Source organism: Pyricularia grisea (assembly GCF_004355905.1).
Source record: "Pyricularia grisea strain NI907 chromosome Unknown Pyricularia_grisea_NI907_Scaffold_2, whole genome shotgun sequence".
Lineage (NCBI taxonomy): Eukaryota > Fungi > Ascomycota > Sordariomycetes > Magnaporthales > Pyriculariaceae > Pyricularia > Pyricularia grisea.
The window spans coordinates 6,588,548-6,607,609 of NW_022156717.1; the positions used below are offsets into that span (position 1 = coordinate 6,588,548).

The window sequence follows — 19,062 nt, forward strand, 5'->3', positions numbered from 1 at the left end:
GAACAAGTGCGACCCGAGCAGGTACCGGTACTTTGTCTAGAAAAGACCCGCAAGCGTCGAATGTTGTGGCAGCAAGTGACACAAATGTGGATTTAATGCGAGATTACCAGTATTTGATTGGCTCCTGGACAGATGGATGCAGCCAAGAGGATGACCCACCGCCACACAGTGCTGTCAACTCAGACCTCAGGTTGCCACTGCTTGCACTTCGTAGAAAATTATAAGAAGGCTGCCCTCCCCTCACCCACTGATTTGGAACCGCATGCTGCGCGGAAGCCCCGACTGACCTACGTATTCGTGACATCCCGTACGTGGTCAATTTTTTTTTTTTTATCGTTCTCTAATATCCACACACACCTCAACCCCTCACCCCGCCTCTATCCCACACCCAAACAAAAATCATTCATCATCACCTGATCCGGGCGACGTCGCAAGCAATTGCATCGCAACCCAGATAGCCTTCCTCGCCTTTGCTCTTGCGATTAGTGTGTGCGCAAGCCACTCTCTAGATTTAATTCTTTTCTACCCGGTCGACGAGGACGTTATTGCAATCGTCTCCCACGACAAAGGTTTCCAGACCTGAACTGACAGTTATCTGATCCGCTGTTCAGAATCTACCTTTGCTCGACGTCGACTTTTATTTATCCGTCGAGAAACACAAGAAGTCAAATCGCATCTGCTGTCAAACACCGGCGCAGTTGTCGACTACGAATAGAAGAACATTTTCCTTTCGCTGCCAAGTTGTGAACCCAAGACCTCGCCACAAAGATTTTTACTCGAGTGCCTTTTGCGTGTATCGCCGCCGGCACCGAGATCCCGTCGACCGAGACATTCACTTGACCTCGGTCTGTCTGTTCGCCTGAATCGCGACGAAGAGGACGTCGATTGAGACACATCATCGCCTCTGACGCATCTCTGGGCAGACAACTGTTGGGGAGACATTAGCTTGTTCATCTCCGACGTCTGGGTAAGAATTCCTCTGGTGTTTGCCATGATATGGCTTTGGGGTGGTCATTTAGTCTCTCGTAGAAGTCGTACATTCTCGCCGCCATTTTATCATTGGATGTCAACGTAGGTATCTTGGCTAATACTTGGTACATTCTAGATCTACTCAAACGGCCGATTGCTTCCATCGCCAACATGGAAGGTATTCAAACGCACCCATCGAATGCGGCACAAGCCAAGGCCTTCACCGCGCCTGGATCTCTTTCCTTCCCCGGAGGTCACGGAGAACTTGCTCCTCCGAATGATGCCAACGGTCAGCGACCAGCTGCCAATGGCGCTCCGCTGGGGTCTCAAGCCGCACATGGCACTGGGGTGACTCCCGCGACTCCAGCAGCAACGCCTGCCGCAACCCAGACCGGAAGTGGATTGACCCCGACGTTACAGTGAGTTGATTCCCACGTTTGCTCATCTGCAACCCTTCTCTGACATGATTATAGAAACATTGTGGCCACCGTGAATTTGGACTGCCGGCTGGACTTGAAGACCATTGCTCTTCACGCCCGGAACGCGGAGTACAACCCTAAGGTACATCTTGCTCCCCTGCAGAACACATATCTGTGGGAGCTTGGGCTAACCTGAGTAGCGTTTCGCTGCTGTTATCATGCGTATCCGTGAGCCGAAGACCACGGCTTTGATCTTTGCCTCCGGCAAGATGGTCGTCACCGGTGCCAAGTCTGAAGACGATTCGAAGCTTGCGTCTCGCAAGTACGCCCGTATCATCCAAAAGCTTGGGTTCAACGCCAAGTTCACCGACTTCAAGATTCAGAACATTGTGGGCTCTTGCGACATCAAATTTCCCATTCGGTTGGAGGGTCTTGCCTCACGCCATCACAACTTCAGTTCTTACGAGCCCGAGTTGTTCCCTGGTCTTATTTACCGCATGATCAAGCCCAAGATCGTACTCCTTATCTTCGTCAGCGGCAAGATTGTCCTCACTGGCGCCAAGGTGCGCGAGGAGATTTACCAGGCCTTCGAGATGATCTACCCCGTGCTGCAAGACTTCCGCAAAGTCTGAACAGCTTACTTCTACTTTGATGAATTCACGATATCACAATACCCCGTACTCGCAACTACCACAAAAATATCTGCAGGGCTGGGTGGTCGACTGGTACAACTAGTCACTACCCCCAGTGTCCTGCCTGTACCACCTTGTCGACATTCTTCGCGTTTTGATTTTCCTTTTTTTTTCATGAGCATTGCATTGGCGTTCAGAGGGGATGGCCTACAAGGATGGCATCACATATTTTATTTCGGCGGACAAAAAAAAATGATTCTCACGGATGGTTTTTCGCGACAACTCACCTTTTTTTAGAGTTTTGCTCCCCTCAAAGGGAGTTTGGCGGCAAGATTGCGCAGGTTGTGAGAATTGTCGTCTTTTAATTTGCAGGCGACTGATGACTAGGGGCCTGGGGGGATCAACAAAGATTGGATGGATGGAAGGCGTCGATGGCGCTTGCTCTGGCTTGAGCATTCTCTGACTTAGTGTCCTAAGCGCTTACTGTGCGCAACTCCTGGTTAACACTTGAGCTGCCTGGACACGGCGTAATGGTGATGGTACTACTTCACAAACGCTAATGCCTTTTCGGTTGCGTGCGGTGATGGTTATTATTACCATTAATTAGTCAGGTACCGGTGTCAACCACCCAGGTGGTTGATTGCCATGAAAAGTCGAAACACATTTCGTCAGAATATGTTCCCGTCGCGTAGCGATTATAACTTTGACGTTTTTGTCGTCTTTGCCATCTCCTTTTGGAAGTAGCGCCCAGCTTGACCAGCACGGCTGCCGTCCTCTGTGCAAACCTGTTCCCAACGAACGTTCTCAGGGAGAGCCTTAAATGACCATTTGTCCGCAAACTCGCTTGGGCGATCATATGCGATACAATCGGCAATACGTTCTCCCAGAACCGGTAGGAACTAGAATCATCCTCAATAATAAATTAGTCAAACAGGTCAAGTATGGCATGTTGAAGCAATGGGCAATATCGATTGCTGTTAGGTTCTAGACGCACCTTGAATCCATGACCACTGCCACCAGTGGCGAGGAAAAGACCTTCCCACTCAGGATGATAGTCGATGATAAAATCGCCCGACTTTGTGTCGGTGTACCAGCATACGCGGGTCGAAGTAAAGGGCCGGTCGTGAATCGCAGGGATCGGGACCATGTCTCTCAAGGCAGAACGCAAGGCTTCCTTGCTTTGTTGAGGAATATCTTGGAAAGCCTCCGTCACATCACCTGGGGGCAAAGAGACAGTGTAAGGTGCATCCAACGGCGTCCCGGAGCGCAAGGGTGTTGCGGTCGTGGTAGGGTTGAGATAGCCGTATTCGTGTCGTGCAACTTTGAGGACATTGTTTGCTGGCGGGATGATGAAGAGCCCGGAAGCAAAGTTCAGGTAGACGGGCATTTTAGCCAACGCGGCTTGCTCCTCGTCCGTGATGTCCAAGTACGCGAGCACCTGGGCTGTCGCGGCTGCGCGGCCTGCAAGATCTATGAGACCACCAGTCCAAGCCCCTGTTGCAAGAACAACCAGATCAGCCGAGAGCTGCCTACCATCGGAGAGCTTGACTCCTGTAATCTTTTTGCCGTCCCGGCTCAGACTGGCTGCAGTGCCTGACACGAACTTGACTCGCCCAGTCTCTTTAACTTTGCGCAAAAGCCACTGCATCGAACGGTCTGCATCAGCCCACCCAGAGTTGAGGTTTTGGTAACCCCAAACACCTGAGTTGACGTGACCAGTGCCAACTGCATCCCGGATAGCCTCGATGTTGGGCAGGAGTTTGAGCTTTCCCTGAAGCGATGGGTCCTTCTCTGCCATAGCATTGACGTTCTCCCAACTCTGCTTACAATAATAAGCGCCGTCCTTCTTGGCTGCAGTGCCGGAAGGAACATTGTCAACGACCAAGACCAGGCCACTTTCGCTGTATCTCCCTTGGCCGCCCAGATCGTCATCTCCTTGCTTTCGCCACTCATGCTGAGCTTCCGCAGCTAGAGCAGCATAGGCAGGATCAGCATAATCAGCGCGGATTATGCGAGAAGTGTCAACGCTTGAGGCATCTCGCGATGGGAACAAAGCCTCATCCACCGAGCGGTCCAGAACGGTTATGGTAGTGTTGGAAAAATCATCGCGGCGGGCAAGAGCATATGCCGTCCCCAAGCCAAACACTCCCGAGCCAACAATCAGGATGGATGAAGGGGGTTTAAATTGGTGATGAGAGGAAGAGGATTTGCTTGACATAGTGAAGAAAGGACGGAGGATGCAAGGTCAAGCTTGGGGTTTCAAGGGCTTAAAAAGGATAACTTTCTTATTCATGTGTGTGTGTGTGTGTGTGTGTGTCCCTTTGTGATGGCCAGTTGGCTTAGCTCAGCGCAATGAAATCGCCCTTGAACGAGGCGGTCTGTGTGGTTTCCCGTTATCCGGTAGCGGCACAGCAGACTGTTGGGCTGTTTCAGTTGAATGTATTCCTGCCAGACGCGTCAAAGCTAGGAACGAAGAGTCTGAGGCTCAAATCTCTGCAGATTCCAGGCTAAAGCGATGGGAAAGCAGTCTTTTGAGACAGGAACAGTAGCGAGAGGGATTACTTTATCGACTGCTGATCCAAAGAAAGAGAGGAAGGGAAAAAGAAGGGGAAATTTGTGAATCTTAAATCTGTGTCAGTTGAGCGATTTCATCAGCTCCCAAGAAAGTCCCCGCTCCATAGCCGGCATGGGTAATTGGTCTTGCTGGGCAGGTTGTGGTATGGGGATTCAGCGGATGGGTGGGTAGGTATCCATCCTTGCTATCATGATGCATGCGACGCCCTTTAGTTGACTCCACCGACAAGTCAAGCTCGACAGTCTTGGAGGCAAGCAGAACCCAAGTAGATTAGATCCATATCGTAGCATGTGGTGCACCAAAATAAGCACTACTGCAGATCGCTCCGTGTCTAGACTTGGAGTGTTATGCTCCATAGTCATGGTGTTCTTTTTTTGTAACGGACAAGGGGCTGGTGTGAAGAATTCCATGACATGAAGTTCCTAAAAAAAGGTCTTGGGGCATTAGAGAGTAAAAATTGCGTCTCATGCATGCTTATTCCTTTAAGGCGCGTCTCTTCGGTACATGTGAATCCCTGAGTAAAACCCGTCCATGAAGGTTAAACGTTGAAGAAGGCAGTTAGGTACGCTGCAGCTGGTTTCAATGAGGATCGAAGCGTCCGAACATGGTAGTCAAGGTAATAGGTAGATCTAGATCGTAGAAGGAGAATTACATGTAGATCTAAATGAGTGGGATAGACCATAGACGGGATTGACAGGTAGGTAGGTAGCTACCTAGGTAGCTGAACAGATCCAAGTTGAGTGAACTACCGGCAATTCAACAGAACAGAACCCAGCTTTAGCTGGCTCTGGAGGGGCGGAAGTGGAGCAACTCATCCAAACTCCTACGATTCTATTGGCCGGTCTGTCCTACTTTGTCTGCAGTTTGAGAGAATGCCGTCAACTATGGTGAACAACATACACAAATCACTTTGTTATATGAAGACCTTGGAATTATAGTTGAAGATTTAGTCACAAAATTGACACGATATTTAAACTGCACAACATGACCCAGTCGTACACCTGATCCGACCCGAAATGTCCTCGTCAAAGAAGCTCGCCGAGTTCCCCAACATCGAAGCGAAGTTGCAGAAGCCGACCAAGAAGTCCGTCTTTGAGCGCCAACGCGAGGAGGCCGAAGCCAAGCGGAGGCGCGAAGAGGCCGAGACGGCAGCTGTCCTAGAGGACTTTGTGAAAAGCTTTGACCGCGACAGTGACCGCGATAACTCACGCGACAACCGATTTCCTCACAGTAAAAGCGATCGGCCACTGAATGTCTCCGACCGGCCCCAGGGTTTCGGTGCCGGGGCAGGCAAGCGACATTTTGGCATCCAATCTGGCTTGCCACCACCAAAGAGCGGGCCCGGATCTTTGGGCCCGTTACCGACAACATTTGGGAGAAAACGAACTTTCGATGGCTTCTCTGATAGAGGGGAACGTGGGGAGGGCACTGTAGGACGCGCACGACCAGGTGTGGGGGAACATGACAACAGCAGCCGAAAGATCGCCAAGGCCTTTGACAACAGCGAAGATGAAGCCGAGTCTCTTGCAAGTGACAGGGCTGAAGAGAAGGCCGTCTCTAAGCCGACCTTGCGCCTTTCCAATTTGCCACCAGGCTCATCCCAGTCTCTGATTAAGTCACTCATACCAGCCAGTCTCAATGTCGAGAACGTCAAATTCCTACCGCCTGCTGGACCAATAAACACCGAACGGAAATCAGCCACCGCTATCGTCACACTCTCCCCTGAGACGGCGGCCACGGAAATCGACGCTGCTGTCAGTACGTTGCAAAATCGTTACCTCGGCTTCGGGTTCTATCTGTCACTTCATAGGCACCTCTCCTCGGCTGCCATCTCAAGTTCCCTTATCACGACTCAGACGAATTCGCATTCGTCTCACCCATTCGGAGCCAAGCCGGTTTCTCAGCCAAAAGATAGATCATCATACCGAAGCAGGGGTCGAGGCTTCGCACCACCAACGTCTTATGACGCTCAAGTCGGCAGTCCGGTAAATCGCCCTGGAGTAATGCACGTACCAGTGCGTCCCCCCAAAGACATACATATGCTACGCACTATCCACATGGTAGTGGAGTCTATCCTGGAGCATGGGCCCGAGTTCGAGGCGCTGCTGATGTCGAGACCTGACGTTCAACGCGAAGAGAAGTGGGCTTGGATATGGGACGCGCGCAGTGAGGGCGGTGTATGGTACCGTTATAGGCTTTGGGAAGTCATAACTGGTGCCAGGACCCAGAGGGGCAAAGGCAAGTTTGTGCCGCTCTTCGAAGGTGGTAGTGCTTGGAAGTTACCAGACCAGCCACTCTCGTATGAGTACACAGCTGGCGTAGATGAGTTCGTGTCAGACTCAGAGTACAACTCCTCGGATGACGATGACTTTTACGATGAGCATGTTGGGAAATCTGGAGAGGGTGGCCCTGGCGCGGCAGCCGCTGGAAACGAACAGGAAGAGAATGTTCTCAGTCCACTGGAGAAAGCAAAGCTGGTTCACTTACTGGCACGCCTTCCGACCACCTTATCCAAGCTACGAAAAGGAGATATTGCCAGGGTGACCACGTTTGCCATCACCCACGCCAGCCGAGGAACGGATGAAATCACGGATCTTATCGTGTCGAATGTCGAAAAGCCTTTTGCATTCTCTTCTGCGAACCCTGATTACAAACCAAACCAAAACGATAGAGCCAAAGACACGAAGTCTTTGTCGCCGGCACCCGATTCCAAGGCACCTAGCGAGCCCCAAGATGTAAGCACATCGAAACTAATAGGGCTTTACGTGATCAGCGACATACTTTCGTCTTCCTCAACAAGTGGGATACGTCACGCTTGGCGCTACCGACAGCATTTTGAAGCTGCCTTACGGAACCGCAAGGTCTGTGAAGGCCTTGGAATGGTCCCAGAGAAGATGGGGTGGGGCCGTCTCAGAGCGGAGAAATGGAAACGTAGCGTGGGGCTGGTGCTGGGTCACTGGGAGGGCTGGTGCGTTTTCCCTGCAGAGTCGCAAGCCTTCTTTGTCGACAGCTTTGAGAATCCGCCCGCGCTGGCGCTGGCGCAACAGCAGAAAGAGGCCAAGGAAGCCGAAGAAGCATTGAGCAAGAAGAACAAGTGGAAGACGGTACCCAAGGCTATTGCAGGCGAGGCCAGTGCGGATAATCCTGGTCCAGCGGGCAACAGCTTCGTCCTTGATGACGAGCGACATCTCGATGGTGAAGGTTATCTCGAATATACAGACGACGAAGACGTGGACCTTGAAGTGTTGGAGGGAGAGGATATTGACGGAGAACCCATGATTACCGATGGGATGGCAGGGCTCTCCATGGAAGAGGATGGGGATGCCAAGACAGGTGGCGACGCAGAATTGCAGCCACCCGGTAGATCTGGGGCAGAAGAACCTCAACAGGTCACCAAATCTGTGGGTGGTTTTCAGATGTCAGCTGCATCGGTCAACCCTAAGAAACGCATGCGGGCAATGGACATGTTTGCGAGCTCTGACTCTGAGGAAAATTAAGAATATCCATGTATTCTCAAGAAGATTGCAATCATGACATAACGCAACGCATATAATGAATCACTTTACTTTCTGCCGGTCTCAGTAATCCTTATCTTGGTGTTGTACCCCAAATGGTCATTGTCTAATCTTGTACAACCTAGGTGGGGGTGCGAGATGCCTTAGCTGGATATCTTGGAACCGCAAAGATTTTTTTTGCAAGGGAACATATCCACAAGGGTATGCAAGGGAGGCTATTCTCCAACACAGGCTACTTCTCCATCCAACGAGCAGACGCCTCTCTCTCGTGCCTGCATACGAACTCTGGGTACCTTTGGTCGGGGGTGGGGGCAAGGATAAGATTAGATTAGATCGCCAAGAGATCTGCGGCGAGGAATGCTTCCTGCATCGCAAATCTCAGGGTCCCCGCTCTACCCGGTATGTTGAATCTAGATCAGTCCTCCTCGACGGAGGAGATATTGGGACAATTTCCCGACGGAACATAACGCCCGTCATTGTTGTGAAGCCATGGCGACCCTGGACATGGATCTCAACTGCTGCTTGTCCAGCCTTGAACTTTGTTTTGTCAAAAGAAAAGCCCAATGGTTTGAGATAAAGGATGCATAAATACAATAACTACTGTCGGCATACAAAGTGAGTGACAGATTGACATCCATTCCCTGCTGCCATTTTTTTCTGGTTGCTACTCCATATTTGAAAGCTTGGAGGCGGGGCGCGATACCCAACCAGCTTTGGGTATCGACGTCGCAATCCCGACACGCGACAAATAAAAAATTCACAGTCACTTTATACTCCATAAATGAGACACTTGAAGCTGTCAGTAGACACCGTGGCTTACGTGGCCACCGATAACCGTGATAAAGAGCGCTAATAAGTCTGGTCTGGGCGTGGAGTTGCTGAAGAAGTCTATTGCTGAAGCCTTGCGTTGCGGGTATGGAGCGAAAGGCACATTGGTTTGTTCTGTGCAAGGGCTGATTACCTTAGTATCTCGTGGTTCGTGTCGTTTTTGTTCGATCCTTTCTTCTAGCGTCATCATAACTCTCCTCTAATTTGTTTACGTATTTCATCATTTAGCTACATCAAGAAATCGTAAAGGCTTGCGAACAATAACAACACGGCGCGAAGGTCTGAATCGTAGCGTAGTATGGCAGTGGTTGGAGTCGCCGACAGGTCCACAGATTAGGTGGCCAGCACTTCCTGGTCTTAGCTGATGCCACGTTTTGAACCGGCGCGTCCAGACTTGCTGGCTAGGTACGGGACGTTAAACTTCATACGGTAGCAAACTGCAAACATACCAACGTAAGTGGTAATGGAAGGAATTATTAGCTGATGAATATTGACAACAATGCGTTTTTTTTTTTTTTTTTTTTTTTTTTTTTTAGGCGCCTGGTCATGTCGCATCCATGGCTCCGCTCATTTCCTGGGTGTTGGTGCAGAATAGTACCTACCTACCTAGGTACGGTAAAGTAAGTAAGAGGAATACCTTACCTATTTCCAGCAGGAACCGAACCTAGGAAGTGATAGGCATACCTTTACTTCGTAGGGAATATGCATTTGGCCCGCACCCATGTGAAATTTTGTCACGCTTCAATTTTTTTAGCAATAGTGTTTACCCGCCCACTTCGGAATATCGGGGTTCCTTGAAAGTCGGAAAAGCTAAATCCCTAAAGGTAGTAGGTAGGTAGGTGCCTACGTAGTAAGTAAGGTAGTCAGGTGTGTACTGCTAGGGGTCCTCCTCTCACCGTAACACCCAATTGCAATGGTGCTCTCTCAAATAGGTACATAGTTCGTATGGTATGTTAGTTGCCTTACCTTTACCTACTTACAATTGGTAACCTTGCCATCAATAGGGAGGTAAGTACCCTTGGTACCGAATTAGGGTCCTTGTCCCGTTATGCTTGCGATGGTTGCGTGCCCACTTACACAACCAATTGAAACTTGCTCAGTGTGGGCCAGGCGGGGGGGCTCCAAGGTACCTATCCAGGTACTCGACCAAGCCCAAACCACTTCTTATCCCCTCCATACATCACACCAAAGGCAAAGCGAGACGGGCGGGTGAAAAATAAACTGCAACAAATGGACGCAGGCACAGCTGAATTTCCGTTCCGCTCAGGACACTCTCGGACCCGGCTGGAAATATAGCTTACGAGAGCCTTTGAAGATCACGAGGATCAAGGCCGAGACGCCCCCGCGTTCTTAGACTGTTGGAACCCAAGCCACGTCCAGTCGTAGCAGCCTACCTGCCATCAGTCATAGATCCTTACCTACTTACTTACCATTGGGACTGCTGACTGGTTCATTCCTCTTAGGTTGCCGAACTGGCGCCTTTGTGAATTTCTCAAGGGGCTTATTCCCTGGTTTGGAAGGGGCTTCAATCTTTTCACTCCGCCATTACTCAGGCCTTTTTTTTTGTTCTTTGGATTTTGATGTTTCCGTCCAACCCCCGGCCACCTCGACACCGACACCGGCACGTCTCGCAGATGCAACTCGGGCAAACCTCGCAGGTTGCCAAAGCCAATTACCCAGCGTCTCTCTGGACCAGAGGCTCGGCTCACCCATTACCTTGGTCGACCTAAACCTGACCCCTCTTTTGGCATCTGCATTCTGCAGATCCTGTTTTTTTTTCTTTGAGGAAGCCAGGCGTCATCAGTGATCGACAATCTTGAACTGGACTATACCTCGAGCGGCAACTTCGTCTTCGGTAACCCCATCGCGCTGTACGCCCCTCTACACGCTCAGTTCCACCCACTCACTTGTCGCATGGCTGCCGTGATACTTTCAGCCAACACAACACGGCAACACAGCAGCCAACCTGGCGTGGTCTGACTAGCGATCCAGCTTCGAGTCTGCTCACCTTCGTGACCCCTGCGCATGCGCTGGCACTCATCACTCATCCTGCCTTGGCTGCTCGTGAATCGTTCCACTATCCGGAATATTACCTGGGCCACGCGATTGAGGGATCCTACAGCCGCATTTCGAGCACTCTCACCTTTCCTGCTACCGGAGCCGGTTCTCAGATCCGGTATAGGGTTTGGCCGTGTGGTACAAGGCGAAGATTAACCACACCTGCGGACTCATATCGCAATTCCACTGCGAGAACGTGCCTAGGTTCAGCTTCGTGCATTCTTATGCTTTACGATTGTGCCACCGGATCAGCTGTTTCGGGCGAGAGACTATCCATCAGTCACTTACTCCCGCCCAGCGAAGCCGGGCGCAACGTCGTGTGTACTCAATTCGTCGCAGGCAAGGAGTTGTCATCGACAGCACAAGATGCCTATCATCAATGGACTGAAGATGGCATGGTGAGCGACCCCTAAATTCTGTTCCGGTTATGCATGCACGTTCCCCACCAGGAAAACCGCCTCATCAAGGATGACCATCGCCGGGTCCGCAAACCTAAGCCGTGGCTTCGAAGCTTGGTCCAGATTTGAGTCTTTAACCATTCTTGTAGCGTTTGATCTAACTTGCTGGAAATATTACCCCAAATTAGTGAGCCATGTATTCGTGGCCATCGATCTACGAAATGCACTCACGCCAAAGAGCGCCTGATGGTACCGGTACGAAAACCAGGTCGACCTCTCAGTGTATGCCCACACCCACCTGGAAAAGCCTGCGGCTGCGGCGGAATCACAGCGGCCATTCCTCGAGCTCAGAAGTGTGGCTGCGGACCAGACACCAACTCAGAAACCCCAACGTCGTCGAAGTCTGGGTCTGAAAGTTCGGTAGGCAAGGGTTGTACGTCACCGACGAGACGTGCATTTCAAGTACAGAAGTCGGGCTCATCAAGGTCAAATGGTCGCAAGCAGTCCTTTGATATCTCAACCCTCGAGAGAATGAACCCCGATAGCTTCAACATAGTCCCACCACCCCCGTACAAAGGCCCCAGCGGAAATCTTGGGAGCATGCCAGGCAGTAATGGAGAGAAGTCGTTACCAAAAGCCGTAACACAACCTTCTTTAGAATTTTTGAATTCAACTCGGGGAATGTTTGATGGATACAGCAACAGCGGCACGGATTATTCGTTGAATCAGCACATAAACGGCGGAGAACGAATCACTTCTCCGGTTATTAAAGCCGAGACACCGCGACCACATCACACCAACGGATCTTCTTATTTCAACGGAACACATCCCGTATCCAGCAGCGACGATATGGGATCGACTCCCCGAGTAGGGAGTAATCTAGATAACGAAAGGTTAAATCCGCCCTTGGATACGCCCCGGAGCTGTTGTGGTAGCAGAAGCAAGGGCACAGACATGGAACCACATGCCAACGGCAACGGGCCAAACAACCGCCACGTACGGCCAAATCCCCTTGCGATACTGCCCAATGGCACGTCCCATAACATTCAACAATTCCAAATGCAGCATGTCGCCCCGAATGGCGCGGCGCTGAACGGTCTAGGTCCCGTAAACCCTATGATGACTGCCTTTCATCAATCCATAGCACAGTCTATGTACTTTCCAGCTCAGACAACAGACCCGTCGATTTACACATACCCGCCATTTTACGGCACCTACCAATATCCTATACAACCAGCTGCTCACTGGAGACCTTCGATGATGAATTATGGGGCTCAAAACATTGAAGGATTGCCGTTAGGAGGTTTAACTCAGGGCCCTTCCGTGTCAGAAGCATTATCCCATCAATGTACCTGCGGCGATTCCTGCAACTGTCTTGGGTGTCCGGCACACCCCTACAACGACGCCACACAAGCGTACGTACGGTCTGCCATGAATAGCATGTCTGAGGGATCTTCCAAAAACGGCCAGACACTACAGAACGGTGATCATACTATCCAACTGCCTGCCGAAAACATTTCGCCAGTCATACCAACAGCTCCGCTCAAGTCATCTTGCTGCTCTACGGCACAGCCGGAGCCAGCATCTACGTCACACCCTTCATCGCCGCCGCAGGCGCAAACCCCATCGGAAGCATCGGTGGCAAGTGAGGATCAAGTACCACTTTCGGCCAGCGATTTCCTCTTTGTTACATACCCATTTGGCTGTGAAGGCGAAGTGGGCAGTTGTCTCTGCGGTGACGACTGCTCATGTGTTGGCTGCCTGATACATGGCAACGCTGGCAACAGTTTGGACCACGAGGCATGATTATGGTCAGATCAGGACGAAAACAGTATCGACCTGGCCTGGAGACCCCGGTGACAAAGTATGTCACCATGTTTTGTTGCGTACGCGCACGTTTTATACGGCCGTGTATTGAAATGGATTGTTTAAACCCAGTGGAAGCCATTTTCGGCTCACTTGCTTTTTGTTTCAACCCCGTTTATTATTAGCATTTTGATTACCCCTTTTACTGTGTTTGTAAGTTCATAAGCATTTAGCCGGCGCTAGATACCCAGCAACAAATTTGGGTCCTGAAATGAATTGTTCATATAGATGAACTCAATTATATCAACGTGTCTAAAATAACTGATGTGGTCGGGATTCAAGAACTCGCTCTCCTCAACATGAATCTTTTGAAGAGTCGTGAATGGATGCCACGCACCCTCGAGTCAAGGGTTAGGGTAAATAAACATGTGCAAACGCATGGACTATTGTGGGTCCCATAGCTAACTGTCAAGCTGGTAATAAAGGCGCCCGGCTTCCCTTACTTGGGCTGCCCGTAACTTAGTTTTTGCCAGTTACCACTTTCGAATAAAAACAAATACAAAAAAAAAAAAAAAAAAACCAAGCTTGTTAGTACACCATTAACCCAAAAAAAAAAAAAAAAAAGACAATTCAATATTTTGTGGCATCCAAACCTCGTCTTATTATTTTCTCATTTGCTTCTGGCTTTGCTTTGATCGAGAAGCATTGCCATTCTACCCCACACGTCGATTTAGCTCAAACACTGCCACTGGCTACCTAGCCAGCTGTACTGGACTGAGCTGAAATTTGGGCTGGAATTACTTTCAGCTCAAAGTCAACCTGATTCATTGATAGCTGTCGCCAAGATCCGGAAGGCAACATGCCATCCGATAAACAAGACTACCGAGGCCGGTCACAATCACCAGCGGCTTGGTCGCGTCGTGAGACGAGCGACCGCAGTGGGCGCCACGGTGATGACCGCACCCATCACCGCCGACGCAGGGATGAAGACGGTGCTGAGGAAGCGCGATCTCACAGACATCACCACCATCGATCACATAGGCGGAAACGGAGCAGGTCTCCAGAGCGGCATTCGTCATCCAAGCGCAGCAGACCTACGGCCGCCTCGATGATGTCGGATGAGGATGGCGATGCTGGTGGGACCAGGTCGGGGCCGAAGCAGCTGCCACTTGGCGCACGGACTTTGTCTCGGCACGGCGACTACGAGGCGTTCGAGCCTCTGTTCGCAAACTACCTTGACTTGCATCATCAGATTGACGTCTTTGAGCTCTCTGGTCGCGAGCTGCAGCACCGGTGGCGCTCCTTCGTGCGCAGGTGGAACGCCGGGAAGTTGTCAGAGGGCTGGTACGACCCGGAAATGTTTGCAAGAGTCACGAAGGAATGGGAGGCGGAGGATGGCAAGGCGACTCGCGCGGCAGCTGCTACTACGCGGGGGACATTGTCACCGGACAGGTTGAGGAGGCAGAGCGTGTGTGGTTCCCCCCCTCCACCAAAGCGTGATGAATTAGACACAGGCGATAGTCAACGTCGTGTGGAGCAGCAAGATGAAGACGAAGGCGAAGACAGCGACGACGATTACGTCCCACCACTTCCCCCGCCAGAAGGCACGCAAGTCGCACGGGCACACGGATGGAATGACAAGAGGGAGCGTCAAGGTCCCGGGATACCCAGCATGCAGGACCTCGACGTACGCCGTGCCGAGGAGGAAGAGGCGCAACTCCGGTCTCGGGATGAGATACGCCTCGCTCGGCGCGCAGACAGGGTCGAGCAAAAGGAGCGCCTGGACGACATCCTGCCACGCGCGGCGGCCGGGACGCGAGAACGGCAGCTCGAGAAGAAGCGCATGGTTAATGAAAAGATGCGTGGGTTCCGCGAGGGCTCAGCGGGAGCTACTGAGGAGGCGGGCGATGGGGAGCTGATGGGTGAAGGCGGCGGGGTTAGCGACTACAAGGCCGCTTTGGCGCGAGAGCAGAAGAAGAAGACGGAGAGGGAGCTTAGGAAAGAAGCCGAAGCGCGCGCCAAGGTCGAAGAGCTGCGGCAGCGGATGAAGAGGTATCAGGAGAAGGAGGAGCGGACCATCGGAGCTCTGAGGGAGTTGGCGAGGCAGAAGTTTGGTGGGTGAAGTGAAAGGGGGGTGGTTTGTCGGTGTTTTAGCGCGAGGAGTTGAGCAGCTCTGTAACGTAAACTCGGTGGATTTATCATTTTGAAACTTGATGCTGGTGAGTCCGTTATGTACTCTAAATACTAAGTTGTCGCAATAATTGATGGGATGCGATATGAATGAGCTAGGCGCCTGTCTACCTTGAATTCGCCGTTCGGATGAGGTCCAGCGCTACCAATGATGGTGAATGTATGACGTCGCAGGCGGAATCAAACAAAGGGGCCACCGAGACAAATTGACCACATGAATGGCGAGTGCTGCTGGCTGGATTCATTTTGGACTTGATTTTCTTCCCACTTTTGAGGTAGGATATTCGACGTGATCAATTGATCATTCCCATAAACCAAGAACAGTTTTCTATTCTAGACTAGTTCTATAACTCATTTGTCTACATCTTATCTTTCTATTTCTTCCACCCTAGTAGCTGGCCGATAGCTGTCCACTCCAGGCAAGCGGGGGGAAGAGTGACTGTGGTACTCCAGGCAGCCTTGCCGCTTACCGGCACCAGTTGATCAAGATTGAACCCATCCTTGGGTAATTTCAATCAACCTCCGTAACTTCCCCTCTAACCTTTCTTTTTTTTTCGACCGAATCCATCTTTCAATTTTGACGTTGCCGGTGGATGGAGCGATAGTCCAACTTTCAAATGAGACTGCTCGATATCCATACTAGACTAGCCTGAATCGCAGTCACCCTGCCCAAATACTCTATTTCAATAGAGTAGGCGGGGCGCATCTTACAGGCCCACAGCCACTGAATACCTTATTCACACTACCTACCGATTGAAAGCTTACAGCGCTTCCGGGGGCTTGTTGAACCACCTTCTGCAAGCATGGCTCCCTTGGCGGCGGAACCACGCCAGCTCCTCGTCGTGCTCAACCCAGCGAGACGACGTGCTTTGTTTCAGCTCGTAGATGAGATCACAAAGTACATGCGCTCGCAGCTAGCCCTACAACAAAAAGCACACCACGACTCTGCCGGAAAATCACCAGGCCACACGCCGCTGCGTCGTCCGAGTGGTGTTGATCAGACCCCTGGACAGCGTGGGAATCATCAGCAGGCCGAAAGGTCGCAATTGGAGCCAGTAAACTATGAAGTTGCCAGGATCCGCCGAGCAGCTCTCGCGCACATTGACGAGTGGAGACTTAGTGTGCTCAAGGCGCTCAAGGAAGTCGCCTCGGTCAATGACGATGACAAGATCCTCCAGGCTAGGAAGGAGAGGCAGGCCAAGATGGAACGGAGCAAAGTCGACAACCCTCGTCGCGGAGGGGACTTGATGGATTTTGGCGAAGGTAGCAATGCAACAGACTCCAAAGACGAACATCAGGACCTGGACCATCAGGACGTGGCCTCCTTTCAAGCTTTGTATCATCCTATACCTACCCGCCTGAGCACGATCCCACGGGAAGACCGCGAAGAGACACTCAGCTGTGTCCTTGTGACTGTCATCTCCAGTGGAGTATATGCCGCCCATTCTCGGACTCTGGCCTGCTATCTTACGTCGGCACTGAACCTCCCGATGGCCGTGCTGGTGCGGGAAGAGACCGAGATTGCCAATTCGTTGGTTGAATCGTCTACTTCAGATGAGGCCAAGAAGCAGCAGCAAGAACTCATGTCGGCCGAGGCTGAGGCCGAGAAGCGACGCAAGGAGGGCCAGGCCGGGCGTTTCTGGAAGGTTGGATTGGCCTCCGTCGCCGGCGCTGCGGTTATCGGCATCACAGGTGGGTTGGCTGCTCCTGTTGTCGCCGGTGCCATTGGTGGATTGATGGGCAGCGTAGGCTTGGGAGGATTGGCAAGTTTCCTTGGTGTGTTTTGGATGAATGGTGCTTTGGTCGGTACACTTTTCGGTGCCTTTGGGGCAAAGATGACGGTATGTGGCTCTCCATTTATATATCGGGGGGTTTTTCTTTTTCGGGTTGCTAACATATATCGGGCACATCAGGGTGAGATGGTGGATCAATACGCTCGCCAGGTTGAAGACTTCCGTTTCCTTCCCCTCAAAGAGGAGTGGGGTCGGGAGTATTCACAAGATGAAAAAGGTTCTAGACGCTTACGCGTAACCATAGGCATCAACGGCTGGCTCAACACCAAGGAAGACGTCACGAAGACCTGGCGTCCACTCGGAGATGAGTCTGAGGTCTTTGCTTTGCGGTACGAGATGGCAAGTCTTCTCGCTTTGGGGAACTCGCTCGAGACTCTTGTCACTTCTTATGCATGGTCCATGGTCAAGTCGGAGATCATCCGACGAACAGCATTAGCTGCATTGGGGGCAGCATTGTGGCCTATTGCCCTGCTAAAAACGGCTTCCAATGTTGACAATCCTTTCAGCCGTGCCAAGAATCGGTCCGAGAAGGCCGGCATGATCCTCGCCGATGCGCTCATCAACAAGGTTCAAGGCGAACGTCCTGTAACCCTGATTGGCTACTCGCTTGGTGCCCGTGTTATCTACTCATGCCTGGAATCACTTGCAGAGAGAAAGGCCTTTGGACTGATTGAGCAGGTTGTGTTTATTGGAGCCCCTATCCCTTCGGATCTTGATCGTTGGCAAAAGATCCGGAGCGTCGTTTCAGGCAAGATGTTCAATGTCTACTCCGAGAACGACTTTATTCTTGCCTTTCTGTACCGAGCAACGAGCATTCAGCTTGGTGTTGCCGGTCTTCAGCCTATCGCAGATGTAGAGGGTGTCGAGAACTTGGACCTGAGCGATGCAGTCAGTGGCCACCTGCGCTATCCAGGACTCATCGCCAAGATACTTGCTCGGTGTGGCTTTCCCAATGTTAGAGACGGTGAGGGGCCGATTGAAGAAGATAAGGAGGCTATTCAGATGCGGGATGACGATGGCGCCCACAAGACCGGAAGTCTTATTGATTTTGAGGAGCCCACCGTAGGCAAGGCTGGACCGATTTCACAGAACACACCGGGAAGCCAGACATTGCCGCACAGGCCTGGCAGGAACACTGTTGCCAGGTCAAACTCGGAGATGCTCTTACAACAGATGCACCCTATTGGTAGCTTGGAGCGTATGGACCAACAAGGGAAAGCTGTATCGGCCAGCGCGCCTCAGCTTCCAGGCCCAGGAGATTCTGCGTCTCCATCTATGCCGGCAAACACCAACTTTGACTCTCTAAAGGCAACTTCGTTATCGAAGGATGTCGAGATGAGGCCTACATCCAAGCCTTTGCCTAAGGCACCGCCTCAGGAGGACAGTGAGGGTGAAGACAGTGAGGGTGAAGACAGTGACGAGGGCTGGACTGGAATTCAAATGATCGACCAAGACGAACTTGATGAGGCTGCCCCGCCACCTCCTCCGCCGAAGTGAAGTCCCGGAACCCGATGAATTTTACGATCCTTTCCGCAATTGAACACGAGCATCACATGTCATATGTAGCACTTTCGAAAACGGAGTGGTTGGCATAACACCAGCTGACCAGCTTGAGGTGCATCTGGAATATCGCCTCCATATATGGCACATATAGCACGCATGATATGAGTCAAAAACTTTACTTGCCAAAGAGTTGGCTCAATACCTAAGTACAGCAACCCGGATAGCACGTAGGATTAGGCAATGGACAACTCGTTCGGCTTTGACGCATGTGGACCATGATGATCTTGAAAATGTGATAATTGAAAAAAAAAAGCATCGGGTTGTTGCCATTTAGGGGTCTTTTCAGTGTATGACTACTTGTCTCTTAAGTACCTAG

The 19,062-nt window shown here is 51.4% G+C and overlaps 6 protein-coding genes across 6 annotated transcripts; 5 read left to right on the plus strand and 1 right to left on the minus strand.

Annotated features, from left to right (window-relative positions):
• Window positions 1-266: 266 nt before the first annotated feature.
• Window positions 267-4,395, plus strand: PgNI_04526 (uncharacterized protein). The gene is made up of 5 exons (XM_031124571.1): window positions 267-967; window positions 1,106-1,388; window positions 1,443-1,530; window positions 1,589-2,919; window positions 3,015-4,395. The coding sequence occupies exons 2-4, from the start codon at window positions 1,141-1,143 to the stop codon at window positions 2,018-2,020; spliced, it is 768 nt and encodes a 255-aa protein (XP_030983906.1). The 5' UTR covers window positions 267-967; window positions 1,106-1,140; the 3' UTR covers window positions 2,021-2,919; window positions 3,015-4,395.
• Window positions 2,716-4,238, minus strand: PgNI_04527 (uncharacterized protein; the record flags this gene model as incomplete). Its single annotated transcript, XM_031124572.1, has 2 exons — window positions 2,716-2,919; window positions 3,015-4,238. 2 exons carry the CDS (start codon window positions 4,236-4,238, stop codon window positions 2,716-2,718), a joined length of 1,428 nt encoding a protein of 475 aa, XP_030984650.1.
• A 1,216-nt stretch (window positions 4,396-5,611) lies between the features above and the next one.
• PgNI_04528 (uncharacterized protein) lies at window positions 5,612-8,092 on the plus strand (the record flags this gene model as incomplete). Its single annotated transcript, XM_031124573.1, has 1 exon — window positions 5,612-8,092. One exon carries the CDS (start codon window positions 5,612-5,614, stop codon window positions 8,090-8,092), a length of 2,481 nt encoding a protein of 826 aa, XP_030983908.1.
• A 2,091-nt stretch (window positions 8,093-10,183) lies between these two features.
• PgNI_04529 (uncharacterized protein) lies at window positions 10,184-13,511 on the plus strand. The gene is made up of 3 exons (XM_031124574.1): window positions 10,184-11,394; window positions 11,446-11,544; window positions 11,583-13,511. Exons 1-3 carry the CDS (start codon window positions 11,363-11,365, stop codon window positions 13,198-13,200), a joined length of 1,749 nt encoding a protein of 582 aa, XP_030983909.1. The 5' UTR covers window positions 10,184-11,362; the 3' UTR covers window positions 13,201-13,511.
• Window positions 13,512-14,059: 548 nt separating this feature from the next.
• On the plus strand, window positions 14,060-15,322 carry PgNI_04530 (uncharacterized protein; the record flags this gene model as incomplete). Its single annotated transcript, XM_031124575.1, has 1 exon — window positions 14,060-15,322. The coding sequence occupies one exon, from the start codon at window positions 14,060-14,062 to the stop codon at window positions 15,320-15,322; it is 1,263 nt and encodes a 420-aa protein (XP_030984922.1).
• Window positions 15,323-15,981: 659 nt separating this feature from the next.
• On the plus strand, window positions 15,982-18,960 carry PgNI_04531 (uncharacterized protein). Its single transcript, XM_031124576.1, has 2 exons — window positions 15,982-17,231; window positions 17,304-18,960. The coding sequence occupies exons 1-2, from the start codon at window positions 16,194-16,196 to the stop codon at window positions 18,678-18,680; spliced, it is 2,415 nt and encodes an 804-aa protein (XP_030984921.1). The 5' UTR covers window positions 15,982-16,193; the 3' UTR covers window positions 18,681-18,960.
• The last annotated feature ends 102 nt before the right edge of the window (window positions 18,961-19,062 follow it).